Source organism: Narcine bancroftii, chromosome 5, assembly GCF_036971445.1.
Source record: "Narcine bancroftii isolate sNarBan1 chromosome 5, sNarBan1.hap1, whole genome shotgun sequence".
Taxonomy (NCBI): Eukaryota; Metazoa; Chordata; class Chondrichthyes; order Torpediniformes; family Narcinidae; genus Narcine; species Narcine bancroftii.
Genome location: NC_091473.1, coordinates 46,325,973 through 46,349,177, shown reverse-complemented (window position 1 = coordinate 46,349,177; position 23,205 = coordinate 46,325,973). Strand labels below are relative to the sequence as shown.

Sequence of the window (23,205 nt, the reverse complement as noted above, 5' to 3'; positions counted from 1 at the left end):
TTTTCATTTTCTCACATGCCCAAATTGCATGAACTGTTGTTCCTATTTCCTTCTTACAGCAAAAACATCTATCTGATAATGTTGGATCCAATTATTTTAAACTTTTGGGGCGTGATATATAACCTGTGTAACCAATTATACTGTATCATGCGTAACCTTGTGTTTATTATATTCTTAATAGTTCCAGAACATAACTTTTCCCATGTTTCATTTTTTATCTTTATGTTTAAATCCTGTTCCCACTTTTGTTTGGGTTTATAGCTTATTTCATCATTTCCCTTATATTGCAGCTTAATGTACATGTTCGTTATAAATCTTTTAATTATCATTGTGTCTGTAATCACATATTCAAACCTGCTTCCTTCAGGTAATCTCAGTCTGTTTCCCAATTTATCCTTTAAATAAGCTTTCAGTTGATGATATGCAAACATTGTACCATGAGTTATTCCATATTTGTACTTCAACTGTTCAAATGTTATAAATAATTTCCCAAAATACAATTTTCTATTCTTTTGATTCCTTTTCTCTCCCATTCTCTAAAGGAAAGGTTATCTCTTGTAAAAGGGATTAGTGGGTTTTGTGTCAATAACAATTTTTGGTAATTTGTTCTTTTCCTTTCTAAGTGGATCCTCTTCCATATATTAAGTAAATGATGCAATACTGGTGAGCTTTTATATTGCACTACCTTTTCATCCCACTTATAAAGTATATGTTCTGGTACCTTTTCCCCTATTTCATCTCGTTCTATCTTAGTCCAGTCTGGTTTATCCCTTGTCTGGTAAAAATCTGATAAATACCTTAATTGTGGTGCTCTATTATAATTTTTTAAGTTTGATTTATCTAATGCTATCCTCGGTTTCCCCCCTTTCCACAAGAATTTCCTTATTATTCTCTTTAGTTCATTAAAGAATTTCTCTGTTAAGAGAATTGGCAACGATTGAAATAAGTATTGTATCCTTGGGAAGACATTCATTTTAATGCAATTTACCCTCCCTAATTCTTTCCAATGTTCTAAGTCTTCCTGCAATTTCTTTATTAGTGGGTGATAATTTAATTTGTACAGGTGGCTTAAATTATTATCTAACCTAATACCTAGAGATCAGATTGCTTGTGTTTTCCATTTAAATGGCGATTCTTTTTTAAAATTCTGTATAATCCACGTTACTCATTGGCATCACTTCACTTTTATTTGCGTTGATCTTGTACCCCGATATTTCTCCATACTCCTTCAATTTCTTATGTAATTCTTTTATTGATATTTCTGGTTCCGTTAAGTATACTATGATGTCATCTGTAAATAAACTGATTTTATACTCCTTCTCCTTTATTTTTATCCCTTTTATTTTATTTTCTGTTCTTGTCAGTTCTGCCAATGGTTCTATTGCTAAAGCGAACAATGAGGGGGCTAATGGACATCCCTGGCTAGTTGACCTACTTTAAATTGGTTCGATACATATCCATATAATGGACCTTTGCCAATGGTCCATTATATAATGCTTTAATCCAATTAATATATTTTTCTGGTAGATTGAACCGCTGTAATACTTTAAATAAATAATTCCATTCTACTCTGTCAAAGGCTTTTTCTGCGTCTAAAGCAACACCCACTGTTGGCTTCTTATTTCCATGAACTGCATGAATTATATTAATAAGTATACAGACATTACCCACTGTTCGTCTTTTCTTAATAAATCCAGTTTGATCTTGTTTTACTATTTTTGGTATACAATCGGCCAATCTGTATGCTAATAATTCTGCTATTATCTTATAATCTGAATTAAGTAGATATTTGTCTATATGATGCTGGTGTTAGTGGATCCTTCCCTGTCTTTGGTATTACTGTAATTATTGCTGTCTTACATGAATCTGACAAGTTTTGTGTTTCTTCTATCTGGTTCATTACTTCCAGGAGAGGAGGAATTAATAACTTTTTAAATGTTTTATAGAATTCTATTGGGAATCCATCCTCTCCAGGCGTTTTATTGTTCAGCATCTTTTTTTTAAGATATCCTGTACTTCCTCTAATTCAAATGGTTTTATCATTTTGTTTTGTTCCTCTTGCAATTTCAGCAGTTCAATTTTACCTAAAAACTCTTCTATTTTATCATCTTTCCCCTCGTTCTCAGTTTGGTATAATTGTTCATAAAATTCCTTAAAATTCTCATTAATCTCTTGGATTATATGTAATTTGTTTGTCCTTTTTCCTTGATGCCAATACAGTTCTTAACAATACAGTGTTTTAAGTTGCCAGGTTAATATTTTATGTGTTTTTTCTCCTAGTTCGTAATACTTTTGCTTTATTTTCATTATGTTCTTCTCCACCTTGTACGTTTGTAATGTTTCGTATTTTATTTATTTGTCCACCAATTTTCTCCTCTTCGTTATATCATCCCTTTTTACTAGTTCCTTTTCTGTACTTACTATCTCCCTTTCCAACTGCCCTATTTCCTAATTGTAGTCCTTTTTCATCTTAGTTACATAACTTATTATCTGCCCTCTAAATGAAGGCTTTCATTGCATACCATTATATAAAATTGTCTTTCACTGATTCTGTATTTATTTCAAAATATGTTTTAATTTGGCATTCAATAAGCTATCTAAATTCCTGCCTTTTAAGTAGCATGGAGTTTAACCTTCATCTATATGTTCTTGGTGGGATGACATCCAGTTCTATTGCTAATAACAGGGGTGAATGATCAGATAGTAATCTAGCTTTATATTCAGTTTTCCTAACTCTCCTTTGAATATGGGCCGACAACAAAAACATATCAATCCTTGAGTATGTTTAATGCCTACTCAAATAATATGAGTATTCCTTCTCTCTTGGGTGCTGCCTCCTCCATTTATCCATGTTTTATTTCCTGCATTGATTTCACCATAAATTTGGCCACTTTATTCTTTTTGCTTGTCTTTTGTCCAGTTTTATCCAACACTGGATCCAAATTAAGGTTAAAATCCCCTCCTATCAATATATTTCCTTGTGTATCTACAATCTTCAAAAAAAATATCTTGCATAAACTTTTGATCCTCCTCATTAGGTGCATATATATTGATCAAATTCCAAAATTCTGAATATATATCTGACACTTTATCATTATATACCTCCCTGTTGGATCTATTATTTCCTCCTCTGTTTTGATTGGTACATTTTTATTAATTAATATAGCGACACCTCTAGCTTTTGAATTATATGATGCTGCCGCTATGTGTCCTACCCAGTCTCTCTTTAATTTGTTATGTTCCACTTCAGTTAGATGCGTTTCCTGCACAAATGCTATATCTATTTTTAATGTTTTCAGTAAATTTAATAGCCTCTTCCTTTTAATTTGGTTATGTATTCCATTAATGTTTATAATCATATAGTTCAACGTGGCCATCTCATATCCTGTTTACTCCTCATTTCTGCTTCCTCACCACCACCATCCCCCTTTTCCCCATTTTCATCTCTCAGTTTTTCCTTTTTAAACTCAATGTATGACAACACATTTAAAACACAAAATATTCCAACAACTCCCACATCCAATATTCCCTTAACCCCAAATATCCTCCCCTCCTCTGAGTTGCCCCTTATCCCTTGCCGGGCAACCACAACTCCCCTTTCCATTTTGATTGCAAACCTGCTCGCAAGTGTCAACTGATTTTGCAGTGTCAAGTTATTCTCTTCCTCCCAACCCCCCCAGAAAACACTTTTTTTTTTACACACATATAACAAATTCTCCCTTTTTTTCCCCTCTTACTTCCTTCCTTCCCTTCTCTTTCCCTTCTTTAGTTCTTTACATATACATTGTTTTTATATCTTTATATATATTTTATCGCCGTTCTTCATTCTTATTACATCTCTTCATCTCTCCTTCTGTCCTGCAAGCATTCTGCAAATATTTGTGCTTCCTCTGGATCCGAGAACAGTCTGTTTGTTCCCCGGGGATAAATATTTTAAGCACAGCTGGATGTCTTAACATGAATTTATAACCTTTTTTCCATAGGATCGATTTTGCTGTATTAAAACTCCTTCCTCTTCTTTAAGAGTTCAAAACTTATGTCTGAGTAACAAAATATTTTTGACCCTTGTATTCCAATGGTTTTTTGTCTTCTCTAATTTTATTCCTTGCCCGCTCCAGTATATTTTCTATTGTTGTATATCTCAAAAATTTTACTAAAATGGATCTTGGTTTTTGATGTGTCTGTGGTTTTGGAGCTAGTGCTCTGTGTGCCCTTTCTATTTCCATTCCTCCCTGCATTTCTGTCATTCCCAGGACCTTAGGGATCCATTCTTTTATAAATTCCTTCATATCTGTGCCTTCTTCATCTTCCTTCAGGCCCACTATTTTTATGTTGTTTCGCCTACTATAATTTTCCAACATATCAATTTTCTGAGCTAACAACTCTTGTGTCTCTTTAATCTTTTCATCACTTTCTTCCAATTTTCCTTTTAAGTCGTTTACTTCCATTTCTACAGCCGTTTCTCGTTCTTCCACATTTTCTACTCTTTTCCCTATTTCTGTCATGACTAGTTCTGATCTTTGCATTTTATCTTCTGTTCTTTTTATTTTTCTTTTAATTCCACTAAATTCTAATGACAACCATCCTTTTAATGCTCTCATTTGTTCTTCAAAAAAAGCTTTATCAATATTCTGTCCATCTGTTTTACCTTCTATCTCTCTGTGAAGATCTTGGTCTTCTTCTTCCTCTTCTGTGTCTGTACCTGTGTTTGTGTCTTCTTCTTCTCTTCTTTGTATCTGTGTCTGTTCTGATTTTTCTGATGAGTAGCTTGTCTCACTTTGTCTGGTGTCTTCTTGCTTAGCCTCTTACTGTTGGTCCTCTTCTTCTGAGCTGCTCATCTGTCGAGCCTCCTGCTGCTGCTCCTCTTTCCTTTCACCCTGTCGACTTTCTTTTTCACCTGGTACTTCACTCCCTCTCCTGCCGCTTTCCTCATCTTCCAGCTGAGAGCCTTGGTGTCGGGCATCCCTCAGCTGGTCGCACTGTGGTTGCCCGCTCCTCGGCTGAGCCCCACTCCCGTCGGTGTTTATCTTTACCTTAGATTGCGCACTTTTGTTTGGCTCAGAGATCCATTTTTGCAGTCCACCGGTCGGGGGTTCGCAACTCCGCGGGGCCGTCACCAACCTCGGAGATCGGGCACTCTTCTCCACCACGGCTCCCTGTTTCTTCGTGCAAATAAGGCCTTCTCCTTTCTTTTCCGGTGTCTTTTTTTCCCCGTTGTTTTTACTTTTTCCTTTTTATGTGCCATTTTCTTTCTCTTCTCTGCAACTTTATCTTTTATTTCTTATAGATTGTATTTATTGAACTTTGTCTTTTCTTAACTTTTTTTCTTCTTTTCTGGAGAGGGCTGGTTTTACCCTACCGGCCACTATTCCTCCCTTATAGTTATCTTTTCTTGAGTACAGATTTTTGCAATACTGAAAAGTAGAAATTCTGCCTAGCCCACAGGAAAAAGAATCTCATGGTTGTATGTGATGTCACGTACGTACTCTGACAATGAATCTGAACTTCAATCCCATACTCTAAATTGTGCTCTTCACACAGCTGAATGTAAAGTTGAAATTAACATGCAGGCATTTTCATAAACCAAAACAAGGGTCTCAACAAAACTGCCTGCAGAACATTGATTACTGACCTTCAGCAAGAAGAACATTCTTCCATCATGATCCTCTGCCTTCGATGGCAATCCAACTATGAATCCCAACCATCAATTCACTCCGCACTGAAATGTTTTCCTTCTGGATCAGTTTCCCATAAGGAATCTTGATGAATGTCTTACTAAATTTCAAGTTGACAACATCCATTGCATCAACCTCATTTGTCATCTACTCAAAAAGCTCAATCTAGTTTTTAAGACATGACCTGACTTGCACAAAGCTATCCTGGCTATCCTTAACCATCCATGCCCTTCCAAATGTGTGCAAATTCCATTTCACTGATGTGAATTTCACCAGTCCACAATTTCCTGGATTATCCAGATCTCTGTCTTGAAAAAAGGACTGTTGCCCACTCTCCAGTATCTCACCTTTAGCTCATGAAATATAAGAATCTTCACCAAGGTCCCAGCAATCTCTTATTTTAAGACTATTGATAATCTGGGATACATCTCATCCAAGTCCTGAGAGTTAACAATCCAAATTTTCTTCAAACGCCCCGGCACCACCACCTTCTCAATCTCAAAATGCCTGAGCACATCAGCATTCCCTACACTGCTCTCACCATCCTCCATGTCCTTCTCCTTGGTAAACACATGTGCAAAGTATGTGTTTCGTTCCTTTCCTACATCCTCTGATTCAAGCATTTCTTCTTTGTCCTTGAGTGATCCTATCATCTCTCTAGTTATCCTCTTAGTTTAATGAAGTTATAAAATTACATTAAAAATTCTCTGGATTCTGAGCAGGTCCCAGCAGATTGGAAGACAGCAAAGGGGTGTAGGCAGAAGATAGGTAACTATCGGCTAGTTAGCTTAACGTCTATAGTCAGGGAAAAATGTTTAAAGAGAAAAAATTTTTCTCTTTAATCCTGCTCGCCAAGGATATTTCATTTGGCCTTCTTCAGGCCCTACTCGATCTCCTTCCTGCCATCTTTATATTCCTCAGGTCCTGTCTGACATTAGCTTCCTGAAGCTGCAAATACTTCCTTTTGCTTTTTGACTAAATTCAAAACTTCTCTCATTATTCAAGCTTAATGTTACCTTGATATGCTTGTCCTCCCTCCTTACCAGGACATGTCAGTCCTGAACTCTGATCTCCTGGTCCTTAAACAATTTCCACATGTCCACATGGACTTGTCCAATAACGACTACTTTTAATTAATTCCCTCTGCAAAGTCATGTGCAATTTTCATTACCTTCAGTGGGAACATACGTCATCACCCCCCACCCACTAGCCATTCTAATGAAAACTTTTCTTTCTCCATTCCTGCCCTTTAAGCATTTCCCTTGTTACTATTCAGGCACCTGAGCACTCCTTCCAAATGAAGCAGGTATTTATTTCTTCCTCCAATTTACAGCAGAGCATTCGGTTCTCACAATGCGATCGCCCCTTCATAAGGAACTGAATGTCATTAGGCTAACCTCTTTGCAGACTATCATCATTCTGCTCACAAGGCCATCTGAAGTTTCCAAAGTCTGTCACTTCAACTTTGCATTGGACCCTGATTTACCTTTGATCTCTTACATTTTTAAATAAAGGGTAATCTAAGCATTCAAAGGTTTAAAATGATCAGATACCTAGTCTTTCCTGTTTGTTTGGAAAAACAGAAAAAATGTGCACTGTACAACTTCAAACTAAAACCAAAGTTGTGTGTTGATGTGGCCAATTCAGAAATATTGAGTTAATCCATCATGTTTAAGCACAGACAGCACTTAGGGTTTTATTGTATTATGATTACCTCAATTTGCTCTGTGCAATCATAGATTCAATGTTGGCCTCTCATTTTTAACTGTAATGTTTTACACAATGCAACTGCTAAGGCCATTCATTAGAAGGTAAAACCACTGAAAATATGGGTGAATAGCAAATGTACCTAGATTTTAAAGTTTTTCAAAAGAAAAACTGGATTACATTGAAAATCAAATAATTGCATAGAGTGGATATCTGAAATAAAATCGGAAAATTGTACAAACACTAAGCAGCAGCAGAGAGAAAAACATAATGTTTCATGTTTAGGGCCTTTCATCAAAAATTATAATCAAACAAATTTCAAATTGCAAAGGGGAGGGGTCAAGAGAACAACTGTAATGTCTGTGACCACATGAATGGAGTGTGTTTGTGTCTGTGATTTAAATCAAAAATAAAGAACAAAGAAAAAACACAATTCTAAAACTGAAATACAGAAAACATTGCAGCTGTTGTAAATTGAAATTAAAATTTAAAAATTTATTTTTAAAAATTTAGACATAGAGGACTGTAACAGGTTCTTTGCTCATGCCGCCCAATTATACCCAATTAACCTATGCCTCCAGTATGTTTCGAAGGGTGGGAAGAAACTGGAGCCCCTGGGGAAAACCTACACAGACACAGGGAGAATGTACAAACTCCTTACAGAAGCACCATTATCAAACCTCAATCCCGATCGCTGGCACTGTAACAGCATTGTGCTAACCGCTATGCTAACCATGCCATCCCAAATTTGCCTAATTCACCCCAAATAACGCAAACCCTAAATTTGGAACAATTCCAACATTGTCTTTGTTCAAGGGATGGGTAGAAAGAAAAACAAGTTGATGATCTTTAACCAGAGCTGGCCAGTTATGATACAAAGTAATAAGATAGAAACTGTTGCATTCAATGACGAATTCTGAGAGTTGTGACATGTCTGAGATGACATTGAGTTGAGACACGAGAGTCCAAATGTCTTCCAATTCTACCCCTCATCCTTTCCACCTGTCCATCATTCTTCACCTCTCCCTAGTTCACTGGTCTGTCCCCTTTCACCCATCCATCCCACCCTGTCCTCATTTTAATGAGGATTTCCCCTCCACCCTCTCAGCCTTAATGAAGGCTTCAGACCTGAACTGCTAACAATTCTTTCTCTTCCACTAATGCTGTTGACCCACTGAATTACACAGCAGACTGTTTTTTTGTTGTCACGAGATTACCCGTCCAGGGCCCAATTTATCTTGCATTTGACTTAGCAAATTATCCTTGTAATTTGTGGTTTGATATAAAAATGCAATGTTTAACTGCAGGGACAGTATTGCAGCAAATCTACAACTGCCTTAAGTTGCAAATAAACTGCTAAAGATGCAACATCATTCTGAGTTTTGAAATACCCATTAGCATTTACATTACTCCTGATAACACACGCTCATTTCCACTGCATTCATGTCTTTTTTTACAGCACTAACTCAATCACTCACTTTTCTAATAAAGCATAAGAACATAAGAAATAGGAGCAGGAGTCAGCCATCCAGTCCATCAAGCCTGCTCCGCCATTCAATAAGAGCATGGCTGATCTGATCATTGACTCAACTCCACCTTCCTGCCTTTTCCCCATATCCCTTAATTCCATTTTTATGTCAAAATCTAACTGAACCTTAAATATATTTAATGAAGTAGCCTCAACTGCTTCGTTGGGTAGAGAATTCCACAGATTCACTACTCTCTGGGAAAAATAGTTTTTCCTCATTTCCATCTTAAATCTACTCCCCTGAATCTTGAGGCTGTGACCCCTAGTTCTGGTCTCACTTACCAGTGAAAACAATTTTCCTGCCTCTATCTTATCTATCCCTTTCATAATTTTATATGTTTCTATAAGATCTCCTCTCATTCTTCTGAATTCGAATGAGTATAATCCAAGACAATTTAGTCTCTTCTCATAGATCAACCTTCTCATCTCCGGGATCATCCTGGTGAACTTCCTCTGGACTGCCTCCAAGACCAGTATATCCTTCCTGAAGTATGGAGACCAGAAATGCGCACAGTTCTCCAGGTGCGGCATCACCAGTACCTTGTACAGTTGCAGCATGATCTCCCTGCTCTTGAATTCAATTCCTTTAGTGATGAAGGCCAACATTCCATTTGCCTTCTTAATAACTGGTTATACCTGCACCCCAACCTTTTGCAATTCATGTACAAGCACTTCCAAGACCTTTTGTACTGCAGTATGCTGCAGTTTTTCACCATTTAAATAATAATCTGATCTTCTCTTTTTCCTACAAAAGTGGATGACCCTGCATTTACTAACATTATACTCCATCTGCCAGACCTTTGCCCACTCACCTAACTTAACTATATCCTTCTGCAGCCTCTCCACATCCTCTGTACAATTTACTTTTCCACTCAATTTAGTATCACCCGCAAACTTGGCTACACTACACTCTGTCCCCTCTTCCAAATCATTAATGTAAACGGTGAACAGCTGTGGACCCAGCACCGATACCTGCGGCACTTACCACTGTCTGCCAATCAGAAAAATACCTTTTTATGGCAAATCTCTGCCTTCTGCCATCCCCCGACTCCATTCATCTGTATCTTATTGATATGTCTCTTGTGCGTCACCACTACACCCATTATATCCTCAAAGAACTCCAGAAAATTTATCAAACAAGACTTGCCCTTTCTGAATCCATGCTGCATCTGCCTGATGGAACCCCTTCATTCTAAATGCCTTGCTATTTCATCCTTAATGACAGCTTCAAACATTTTTCCCCAACTACAGACGTTAAGCTAACTGGCCAATAGTTACCTATCTTCTGCCTACACCCCTTTGCTGTCTTCCAATCTGCTGGGACCAGCTCAGAATCCAGAGAATTTTGGTAAATGACTACCAACTCATTGATTATAACTCTTGCAGTACCCTGGGATGCATCTGTGGTGATATGTAATTACACCACTAGGTCACCAGGGGTCTTCCCGGTGACCTTGTTATATAAAGCAGTCCAGAGATAGTCTTCCAGGTTCGTCTTGCAGAGAGACAAGACCTCTTAGTGTACATATTAGTTTATTAAAGCTGTCTTATACTCGCACTGCTGGTTTGGTTATTGTCATTAGAGCATCCCATTCTTTTCTTTGGCTTGGCTTCGCGGACGAAGATTTATGGAGGGGGTAAAAAGTCCACGTCAGCTGCAGGCTCGTTTGTGGCTGACAAGTCCGATGCGGGACAGGCAGACACGATTGCAGCGGTTGCAAGGGAAAATTGGTTGGTTGGGGTTGGGTGTTGGGTTTTTCCTCCTTTGCCTTTTGTCAGTGAGGTGGGCTCTGCGGTCTTCTTCAAAGGAGGTTGCTGCCCGCCAAACTGTGAGGCGCCAAGATGCACGGTTTGAGGCGTTATCAGCACACTGGCGGTGGTCAATGTGGCAGGCACCAAGAGATTTCTTTAGGCAGTCCTTGTACCTTTTCTTTGGTGCACCTCTGTCACGGTGGCCAGTGGAGAGCTCGCCATATAACACGATCTTGGGAAGGCGATGGTCCTCCATTCTGGAGACGTGACCCATCCAGCGCAGCTGGATCTTCAGCAGCGTGGACTCGATGCTGTCGACCTCTGCCATCTCGAGTACTTCGACGTTAGGGGTGTAAGCGCTCCAATGGATGTTGAGGATGGAGCGGAGACAACGCTGGTGGAAGCGTTCTAGGAGCCGTAGGTGATGCCGGTAGAGGACCCATGATTCGGAGCCGAACAGGAGTGTGGGTATGACAACAGCTCTGTATACGCTTATCTTTGTGAGGTTTTTCAGTTGGTTGTTTTTCCAGACTCTTTTGTGTAGTCTTCCAAAGGCGCTATTTGCCTTGGCGTGTCTGTTGTCTATCTCATTGTCGATCCTTGCATCTGATGAAATGGTGCAGCCGAGATAGGTAAACTGGTTGACCGTTTTGAGTTTTGTGTGCCCGATGGAGATGTGGGGGGGCTGGTAGTCATGGTGGGGAGCTGGCTGATGGAGGACCTCAGTTTTCTTCAGGCTGACTTCCAGGCCAAACATTTTGGCAGTTTCCGCAAAGCAGGACGTCAAGCGCTGAAGAGCTGGCTCTGAATGGGCAACTAAAGCGGCATCATCTGCAAAGAGTAGTTCACGGACAAGTTTCTCTTGTGTCTTGGTGTGAGCTTGCAGGCGCCTCAGATTGAAGAGACTGCCATCCGTGCGGTACCGGATGTAAACAGCGTCTTCATTGTTGGGGTCTTTCATGGCTTGGTTCAGCATCATGCTGAAGAAGATTGAAAAGAGGGTTGGTGCGAGAACACAGCCTTGCTTCACGCCATTGTTAATGGAGAAGAGCATCCCATTAGGACCAAGGGATTTGTCCACTTTCAGTTCCATTAGTTTGCCCATCTCTATCTCTTTTGTAACAATTATTTTATCGAGGCCCTGACCTCCCATCGCATTACTATCATCAGTCTTTGGCATGCAGGACGTATCTTCCATCATGAAGACTGACACAAAATATTTGTTCAATGCCTTGGCTATTTCATCATTACTCAAATATCAATTACCTTTCTCATCTTCCAAGGGACATATGTGGACTTTAACCACCCTCTTCCGTTTTATATATTTATAAATTTTTTTGCTATCTGTTTTTATACATTGTGCTAATTTACCTTTATAATCCTTCTTCCCTTTCCTTATTTCTTGTTTAGTTGTCCTTTGTTGCCTTTTAATGTTTTCACAATCCTTCAGTTTCCCCCTACTCTTGGCTACTTTGTACAAATGAGCTTTTAATTTTATACTTTCCTTTATTTCCTAAGGCTAGTAGCTCTTAGTTCTCTTACTGCCCTTTTTTCAAAAAAACTGGAATATATTTTTGTTGAGTACTGTGAAAAATGTCTTTGAACTTCTTCCACTGTTCCTCAACTGTTCTGCCAATTGGCCTGTGCTCCCAGTTCACATTGACCAATTCCTCCATCATCCTGCTGTAGTCTCCCCTGTTCAAGCATAATACACTAGTTTTAGATCTAACTACCGCACCCTCCATCTATATGAGAAATTCAATCATACTATGACCACTCTTTCCTTAATTTTACCTATTTCATTGCACAACACTAGATCGAGAATAGCATTCTCCCTTGTTGGTTCCTTAAAAAGCTTCTCAAGAAAGTTATCACAGATGCATTCTATGAAGTCATTCTCCAGACTCCCTTGACCAACTTGATTTTTCCAATTTAAATGGAAGTTAAAGTTCCCCACGACAACTGCCGTTCTGTTCTTACATGCCTCTGTTATCTCTTGGTTAATTGCCTGTGCCACTGTGCAATTGTTATTTGGTGGGCGGTAGACAACTCCCACCAGTGATTTTTTTTCCCTTTACTATGCTTTCTTTGTACCCAGATGGGCTCAACATTCTGTTCCTTAGACTTTGCATCATCTCTCACTATTGCACTGATCTCATGCTTAATTAAGAGCACCATCCCACCTCCTTTGCCTTCCTATCTTTTTGTATTACCTGATATCCTTGAATATTTAATTCCCATTAATGCCCACTTTGCAACCATGTTTTTGTGATGGCCACTAAATCATTTGCCTGGGTACTGAATTGCACCTCAAGTTCACTAACCTTTTTCTAATACCATGGGTATTCAGATAAAGTGCCCTTATGCTCATTGTCCTTTTAGAATCCTTTGCTTTTGACTTTTCTGCCTTCTATTTTACTTTTTCTCTTTCCTAACTCTAGGTTTCATCTCTGTACCACCTTATTTCTTTGTAGGTTCCCATCTCCCTGCCTCAACAACACTAGCAAACAATCTCCCAAGGACATTGATCCCAGCCCTGCTCAGATTTAGACCGTCTGGTTTGTCCTGGTCCCATCTACCCGAGAACTGGTTCCAATGCCCCAAGAATCTAAAATCCTCCCTCCTGCACCACTATTCAAGCCACGTATTAATTCTAACTATTCTCCTCTTTCTACTCTGGCTAGCTCATGGCACCGGTAATAATCTTGAGATTAATACTTTTGTGGTCCTACTCCTTAATTTATCTCCTAGCTCCCTAAATTCAGCTTGTAGGACCTCATCCCACTTTCATTGTTTCTATGTATGGATAAGAACTAGTTACCAGACAGAAAGAAAGGAGTGGGAATAAATGTGTCTTACTCATGATGTTGGACTATGATTAGTGGGGCATCCAAGAGATTGGCACTTGGGTCTCAACTCTTCAAAATCTGCACCAATAGATTCCAAGTCAACTCATGATAAAAAGTCAACGAGATTGAGAGTAGGGAGGATGTAAAGAGACTTCAAGGGGATACCTAAGTGTGTGAGCAAGAACATACAACTTACATGATATTCATGGATTCTTCAGTGAAGATCGTCTATGGCATCAGCACCTATGACTCAACCCCACTAAGATTGAAGATATGAAGTAAACTTATCAATAATATCATGGCAGTCAGCATCTGGTGGAAGTAATACATGAAATATTTCTTCAGCTCCAACATTGTCCTCAATGTGAGTGCCCTTGACACCAACATACAGCAAACCATCCACGCCATCATTTAATTTTTATTTTTTATTCTTTCAGAGCTTCACCATTTGTGATAATTTGCTGGAAAATATGCTGACATTCTATAAAGGTGGTTACAATTGGTAATACAGCAGGATGCATTCATTATCGCAATACAAACAAAATACTCAATTGTGATACTTCATGAACACAATAATTTCACAACAGGGCAGAAGAATGCATCCCCCTTAAGTCAATATCAACTCATTTAAAAAAATCCAAAACAACTGCAAAGCTGTCACCACAATTTGAGCAATTTCATCCCTCTTGTAAAGACTTGATTTACACAATTGGGTATCAGGAAATGCACTTATAAAGTTGGGACAATTATAAAAATGTTTTCTTTCCAAATATCCAAAACAAGCTCGACAAGCAATTTTAAATGAAGGACAAACAGAAATAGGAATGTTATTGAAAATGGTTTCAAATTATTCTGTATAGCTGTCAAGCATGCAAATATAAATAGCACAAACTAATATTTGACTGAAGTAGGAAGCAGGAAGACATTACCACAACTGTCAGCAAAAGAATCAAAATAGTAGCAGTTGTAGATCCCTTGGTCTATTGTGCCTGCTCCACTATTCAGGAAGATTACAGCTGATCTTTTACTTCATTGCCAGTTTCCTTCAAGAATCCCATGTCTCTCAAGTCCATTAATATCAATCATATAACCACAAACTACTATACTACAGCACAGAAATAAACCTTTGGCCCATCTAGTCCATGCCAAATTATTTATATATCCAAGTCCCATCGACATGCATCCCCTATCCAATTTTCTCTTAAACATAGAAATCAAACCTGCATTAACCACTAATAGTCAGTCACTGACCCTCCAGCTCTCTGGTAGCAAATTCCAAACATGCACTACACTTTGGGTGAAAAAACATCTTGTGGCAGCAAGCCATTAGGCAGGCGAACCGGCACCGCTTGTAACAACACACACAGTGGGGCAGCCGGCCAAAATGGAGCCGTCAGGGGTTTCCCCTTCGACTTCGGCACTGGGCTCAGAAGCATGCGCTTGTGGACCCACGTGACACCCTGGTGACGTCAGCGCCCCCAGCGCAGTTCTCAGCCAGGTCTGGGCTGGGAGTATAAGACCAGCCAGGCAGCCTGCAATAAAGCAGTTCTGCTCACTGAGCTCAACCGTCTGGTTGTGTGTTATTTCAGTTAGCAGTGCAGCTGCCGCTACAATTGGTGACCCCAACAGGTTCAAACGCTTTTGAACCCAACATGAGCGACCCTTCGATCAGTGCTATAGCTGTCAAGCTCCCTGACTTCTGGGTTTAGGAGCTAGAGACCTGGTTCACCCACACAGAGGCTCAGTTTCATCTTCGCCAGATTTCATCAGACACGACCAGATTCTACCATGTGGTGCCACCCTGGATCAGGCCACCGCCAAATGTGTGCTGCACCTCGTTCAACACCTACCCGTGGAAGATAAATACAGGACCATCAAACGGGTGCTCACCGGCTCCCTCAGACTATCCAGGCGCCAGCGTACCGCTCGGATGCTTCACCTCGACGCCTTGGGGGACTGAGCTAATGGACGAGATGCTTGCACTCATGGGCGATCACACCAACTGCCCACTTTTTGAGTGCATCTTTCTTGACCATCTGCCTGAGGACATCCGGCCACTACTGGCCCAAGAGAGCTTTGCTGACCCGAGGAAGGTTGCTCAGAAGGCTCAAGAGCTATGGCTCGAGCGATTCCCAGAGGGATCAGCAGTCCAGCAGGTCGCGAGTCACGGGCATGACCACTCCAAGCCTTTCTCTAGCGCTGTGGTAGAAAACCCGGTCCCTGCAGGGGCCACGAAGAGCATAACCAGAGGCAAGGCATCTGCTTTGGGCCTCTGCTTCTACCACCAGCACTGGGGAGCCAAGGCTCGAAACTGTCGTCAGCCCTGCTTGTTCCAAGGAAATGAGCAAGCCGGCCGCTGTTAATGGCTCTGGCGGCTGGCCAAGGACACAACCTTCTCTACCTGCGGGACTCAGTCAGCAGCCGACGTTTCCTCGTCAACGCGGGGGCCCAGATCAGCATCATTCCAGCAACGCCCATCGAGTCCAGGAACCGGCCTCAAGGACCTCCCCTCCATGCAGCCAATGCAACGGAGATCCGGATGTATGGAGACAAGACCATCCACTTCCAGATTGGTTCACCATCTCGTCCCTTCCGACCGCCATCCTGGGTGCCGACTTCCTCTTCGCCCACGGGCTCCTGGTTGACATTCAAGGTAGGTGCCTGGTAGATGCCCGTATCTTCTAGCCGTTCACCTCAACACCTCCTGTTCAGAGCAGCCGCAGATGGCCACAATCAGCACGCCCAAGGACAAGTTCCAGCGTATCCTGGACGAGTTTCCAGCCCTCCTCAAGCCACAGTTCTTCGCTGCCTCATTGCGTCACGGGATGTTCCATCACATCCCCACCCAAGGGGATGCCAAGGCATGCTAGCTCCCACTGAATAAGCTCTAGGTGGCGAAGGAAGGGTTTTCGCATCTGCTGGAGCTGGGGATCATTCGGCACTTCGACAGCCCTTGGGCCTCAACACTCCACCTGGTCCCGAAAGTCTCCAGCTGCTGGCGCCCCCGCAGAAACTACTGGCGGCTCAACGAGGCGACAGTTCCTGACCGTTACCCAATCCCTCACATCCAGGACTTTATAGCCAACCTGCATGGCACCAGGGTATTCTCCAAGGTCGACCTGGTGCGCGGGTATCACCAAATCCCGGTGCACTCCGAGGACATACCCATGATGGCCATCATCACCCCCTTCGGCTTGTTCAAATTCCTTCTCATGCCATTCGGACTCAAGAACACCACCCAGACCTTTCACGCCTTATGGACACAGTAGGCAGGGACTTGGATTTCGTCTTCATTTACTTGGACGTCCTGCAGCCCCTTGAGGTTGCCCGGGCGCCCGATCCCTGCTGATGTCCCTGTTGCCGCCAGTAGTCTCTGCAGGGAGCCTTCAGGACTGCCATCATGGGCCTGCAGTTCCAATACCTCCCAGCTCCTAGTGATGAGTGCACTGTACTGTGTGATGTCTCCATGGGCACCCTGCAACCAGTGGTTCCCCAGCAGTGGTGCAGGCAAGTCTTCCACCATATCCATGACCTTTCGAACCCTTCCATCAGGTCCACGGTCCTAATGGTGGCAGAGCATTTCGTCTGGCACGGGCTGCAGAAGGAGATCATGGACTGGGCCAGAACCTGCACCCATTACCAACTTTCCAAGGTGCACAGGCACACCAGAGCGCCCGTTCGAGCATGTCTGGGAATGGTTCAGCCATATTCACGTGGAGATCGTCCAGCCCTTACCTGTTTCCCGGGGTAACCGTTACCTTTTCACTGCACCACTCATTAGCTTGAGGCAATCCCGATGCCAGACGCCTCCACGGACTCCTGCTCCCGAGTGCTGTTGCATGATTGGGTCGCCCGGTTCGGCTTCCTGAATTACCTCACCAGCAATTGGGGCACCCAGTTCACCTCTGTGCTCTGGGCACATCTCGCCAACAGGCTGGGGATCAAGCTACACTGCACCACGGCCTATCACCCGCAGGCCAATGGGCTGGTCGAGCGACTACACCGCCACCTTAAGTCGGCATTTATGGCCCGCTCACTGGTCCCGACAGGTGGACGAACTGCCTTGGGTGCTCCTGGGCATCCACTCAACGCCCAAAGAAGATCTACAGGCGTCATCAGCCGAGCTGGTCTACGGTGCACTGTTTGTTTGTTTGTTAACATACCTCACAACCACCAATGGTCACCGCATGAGCTACTCCACCAATTCTGGGCCCAGTTGGGATCCTTCGCACCCCCACTGCGAGCTGCACTCCGCAGAGCACATTTTTATTCAGCGAGGCCCGTCCACAGCACCTCTGCAGAGGCCGTTCAAAGGGCCGTACAAAGTCATCCAGCATTCAGGGTCCATGTTCACGCTGGACAACAGCGGTAGGAGGGAACTGTTTAGGGTGGACAGGCTGAAGCCAGCATACCTCGACCCCATCAAGCCAGTAGTTGTGGCCCAGCCCAAGAAGCGAGGCCACCCAACTAAAAAGGACATTGGCGCCGGTTCTGGGTGGGGCTGTGTGGTGGCACGCCATTAGGCATGCGAACCGGCCCTGCTTGTAACACAAGCGGCGGGGCAGCCGGCTAAAATGGCGCCATCGGGGGTTTCCCCTTCGAACTCGGCACCGGGCTCAGAAGCCCGCACTTGGGGACCCACGTGATACCCTGATGACGTCAGTGCCCCCAGCGTGGTTCTCAGCTAGGTCCGGGCTAGGAGTAAAAGGCCAGCCAGGCAGCCTGCAATAAATCAGTTCTGCACATTATGTTATTTCAGTAAGCAGTGAAATAATGTTTACTGCTTACAGTAAACATTGGCCCTACAATCTTATCCTTTTTGTCACAAATCCCTTCATTTGAGATGATATCCTGGGCTAGAGGAAACATTTGTTTATCTACCCAAACAATTTTGCCAATGAAATTAATTCACCCATTTTCAAAGAAACAAACCCCAGTAATCAATTTGGTGAACCTTCAACTCACTCTCTCGAATGCTAGTATATCCTTATTTACTAAGACCTTGAGGAAAGACAGCTTTACTCTTACATTTAAATACTCTGCCTTCCTAAATGCTCACTGTAATTGCATATTGTTACGATCCCAGAGGAGCCCAAAACCCAGCAGCAATAGATATTCATCAAGACAAATGGTTACTTAAATAAAAGTTGCTTTTAATTATATTTAAACATGAAAACAGAATCAACTTTAACTTATCACTATTAACATAATTATCCAACTTAACCCCCTTTTAATTCTAAGTGCACATGTATGTTATGTGTGTGTAAATTTAAGAAAAGTTCTTTGGTTCACAGACCAATATTCCTCCATGTTCACTGGTTGCAGTCAATTCTTATACTCCACACAGAATTTAACATTTATAAAGTTCACCAGGCTTTGGTGCTTGAAAGGTAAATGGTTACTGCTCAGGAAGGTTTTGTCGGTTTTCAGCGAGAGTCATTGTACGCTGGACACTCACAACTGATTCCTTTTTTTAAATCAGCCATTTCAGTGTCTTGCCGAAGAAACTTGCCCCCTCAGGGTTCTCCAGATGATAACCTCTTTCTTTCATGTCACCACAAAGTTCCTTTTGTTTTTCTTATTTCAAGTGAAACATTAGACAGCCAGTCTTCTCCTCTTGCACAAGGACTTTGACCAGGCTGAACTAAGCACTCACAACTCGTCTTCCAAATGGGGTTTTCCACAAACTTGCCAGCTTGTCCTGTTCCAGTCCCAGTTGCTGCTACTGACTGTAACACTGTAGAACTGATCTCTGTTTCTCTCTCTCACTCTGAGAAAAAGCCTGTTTGACTCTCTCTGCTTGCAAAACCACATGACTCTCTTAGAACAGCAAGTTCCCCTCCAGACAATCTGTGGCTCCGAGTTCTTTCATCTGTTGCCCTTTTTGTAAACAACAATCCATTAGTGAAGTCTCTTGGGCACTTTCCAAAGCTTTTTCAAAGGCTATTGGCCCCGTCATATCTAGCATGAGCAGAGCTCCAGTATTTTTAATAAAATCAGTTTTAACCTACACTAAAAAACCTGCCCCAATTTATCTCCCAAAAACATATCTATATTCTGTCACAATATTATATGCTTATTTTTGACTAGATTTCAAAGAAATTGATCCTCCTGCTGAAGGAAACAGTTCCTACATTATCTCAACCTCTCAAAACATTCTTGTGTCAGTCCTGAGCACTCTCTGTTCCAAAAAAAGCAACTCTAGATGGTGCAATTCTTCCTCAGGGCCAAAGTTTAATAGTCCCGATGACAATCTTATAAATCTTTACATCTTCTCCAGCGCAATAATTTCTTTCTTAAAGCGTGATGGCCAAAGTTGAAAGCCAATATTCAAGATGTGGTCTAACTTACATAGGTTCCCTGTGATTAAACTCAAAGATTTGGTTAAGAAAAGAAAAGCAGTTAATGGAACAGAGAACAGCAATAAACCTTTCATGTCATAAGCCTTTTTCAAATATTTTCATTTTATTTACTCAGCCTTCAAAATGTATGTTTTAAGATTTCTTTGCTGATATCAGATTTATCTTGACCATTCTGTTCTTCATGAAACAGATATTTAGAGTGTCAAGGTAATGGAAATTAATTTTATCATGTCCTATTTAATCATTCTATTCTTGCTAACTTTCAGTCAATTGAGTAAATTTCTTTTTCACTTCATTGTTAACTCTACCAATATTCTCCTTCAGTCTACTTCCTTTATTCATCTTTCTATATTAAATGTTAACAAATATTGCTTAGATTCACATATTGCACTACCAATGAAAATCATTCAGTGTCAAGTTCATAATTATACACATTCCAAGCTTGAATTAAGAGGATGGGATTTTTTAAAAAAATGAGATTTAGGAATCAGATTCAAAGATACAAATCAAACCACCAAGGATCAGGCTTACATGTCAATTTCCACTGAATGCCATGTTACATGTTGAGAAGCATTTCAACAGGATGTTTTTCTCTCAACATTAATGTAAGTACTGTAGCTGCCAGTTCACAGCAGACGATCGCATAAGAGATCACCTTGCCAGTTTCCAAACCAAATCTCTTAAATGGCCAGCAGCAGTATTTGGAAACACAAGCCTCTGCATATGTTTAGTACCCACCATCCTTCAGTTTGAACGAAGACATAGTTTTAAACACATATAATGAAAAGGTAAGAAAGTTTCATGATAAAGTGACAAATGGTCATTTAGCTTTACAACTTGCACTTAAACTTGCTAGCCCTTTTTCAGACATCTTGAGGGTAAATAAAATATGGAAAATGCTTGAAAAGCTGCTAGACAGAAAAATGAACCTATTGGGTTATTTTTAAAAGCCAAATGATTGTTCATACATCAGTAAGAGTTTAAAGAATTTTTTAAAATCTAATTTCTTTTGATTGTTCATACATCAGTAAGAGTTTAAAGAATTTTTTAAAATCTAATTTCTTTTGCAATTTGTATTTATTCAATTTTCCCCCACAAATTCCATAAGAGCAAACTTGCTATCCTGGATTTTTTGACAGTAATTTATGAATTCCATAAGGGCCAATTTCTACAACCTGAACTGGTATAAAGCAAGAGTCACCTGTATTATCAAATCTGATAATCTGATCAAATTTTCACATAATACCCAAAGTGTAGTTTCTCCAACACAGTATTTACTTTGTCTTCAATCTTGCACCAAAGGTTAATCTATTTGCCCTCCTAATTTCTTACTGTGCCTCCAGTAAATCACAAAAATCTGTAGACACCATGATTGAAGTAAAAACATAAAAAGATGGAGAAGATGAGCAGGTTAAACAGTGTCCTTTATGTAGCTGACATTTCAGGCTTGAGCCCTTCATCGAAGTACGAAAAAATGCCAGCAGGCATCTGAACAAAAGAGTGGTGGGGGGGGGGGGGAAGTGGGAGCAGCAAAGGCAGGAGATGATAGGTAGAGAAAGGAGGGAGAAGACAGCATCAGTGAAAGGGAAGGAGGAATGACTGGATGGGTGGAAGAAGTGGAAAGTCAGGAAAGGGAAAGGGGAAAGAAAAGGCAATCAGGTTTAGTGGAAGGCAGTATAGTCTCTGTTATTGCTATCTGGAGAATGCCCAAACATAAAATAAGGTGTTGTTCTTCAAAGCTGCAAGTGGGTCTCTGGTAGGATAGTGCTTAAGGCCATGGACAGACATGTGAGTATGGGAGTGTGAACATAGAACTGAAATGGTTGGCTACTGGGAGGTCCTTGTTGTTGCGAATGGAGTGGAGGTGCTGAGTGAAGCGATCTCCCAATCTATGACCAGTCTACACATGTAGATTCATGTGTAAAACTTTGAATGGCAATAATTAACCACCTTTGCCATCATTTCTCCCAAAAATGGATCAACTCCAACTTACTAGCAAGCCAATCTTTTTGCAAATTCTACATCAAATGAAATCTAACTTTCCAATGAGCTATGTCATAAGCAAAGTGGTTAAACATTACACTCTTAACAGCCACCAAAAAGAAAGCAACACAGAATAACAGCCAAAATTATAACATAACGGTATGCCTGTGTTCTCACCCCAGGATTTCCCAAAAGTACTGTACTTTGTAATCTATTCAGCATTTGTTTCATTCAGGTGGCACAAGGGGAAAAGACTATGAAGAGCTGGATGCTTCATTTCCCGAGCCCTCATTAAGATCTGTACACACATTGCATGGACAGCTATCTTAATAGGAAATGGCATATGGGAAATAATCTAAATACTTAAAATTTTATTTGATTTAAATTTATGCAACAGCTTGGACTATTGTTAAAGTCAGAATAAGCCATGATACATTATGAACAATTTACCTGGTCAAGACTTTTGAACAGAACTATATCCTTACAGGCTTCCTGTAATCTGGTTCGCTGATCATCTGTCTTTGGATAAACCACCTGAAACAGAAAAGACAATACTTTCAGGAAAATTGAAGGAAGAGTGGTGCAGAAACAAACATTTAAGGAAGAAATCTTCTAAAACAGTTTAATAGAAATTACTTCATCCTGGCTTCAAGATTCATGATTTTTCTTACTGATAAATGTACTGTATAAATCTGGAGTTTGCAATTCAGTTTCTGTAATTAGATTGAATTAAGTATTATGGAAGCAAAAGAGCATTATTTAAGTTACACAAATATGCATGATGAGATTTTTTTGAGAGGACAGGTCCTGAAAGCAAAACCTTTGCAGCAGAAATAAGAGACTGCAGATTTTTTTTAAAAACTGGCTTAAGAATTGAGCTCATTGATAAAATTTGGGTCAGGAGAGTAGGAAAAGTTAAAAGCTTAGTGCAAACATAATGTCAAATTTGATAGTATTTGAAATATTATCTATTTAATAGGTTAAATATCATCCCCAATTGTTTATTTTATTTTATTAGCACATGTAACAAAATTACATACAAAACTAGAAAATTCTATATATCAAGATCAATACATGCTTTTTTACCATTTTCTCCCACTCCCTCCCACGCAGAAAAACCCCAAAGAAGAGACAAAGAAAAGAAAGAGGAAAGAAAAAGGATAGACTAATTTTTAAACAATACTGGATAGGACCTAATTAATCAATTGTGACCTAATTATTCAAATACTTACAACTACAATTATATCTTTTAAATATGAGATATATAGTAAAATAAAACACTATTGTGCAATATATAACACAATTCAAAATCTAAGTATATATATATATTAAAAAAACACACAAACAAC

The 23,205-nt window shown here is 40.7% G+C and overlaps 1 protein-coding gene across 1 annotated transcript in view; it reads right to left on the bottom strand.

Annotated features, from left to right (window-relative positions):
- Positions 1 to 23,205, bottom strand: part of prkar2aa (protein kinase, cAMP-dependent, regulatory, type II, alpha A) — a 344,304-nt gene that overhangs the window by 78,113 nt on the left and 242,986 nt on the right. The window contains exon 10 of the mRNA XM_069937325.1: positions 22,307 to 22,390. Coding sequence (XP_069793426.1) covers positions 22,307 to 22,390 — 84 coding nt within the window. The remainder of the gene's footprint in view (positions 1 to 22,306; positions 22,391 to 23,205) is intronic.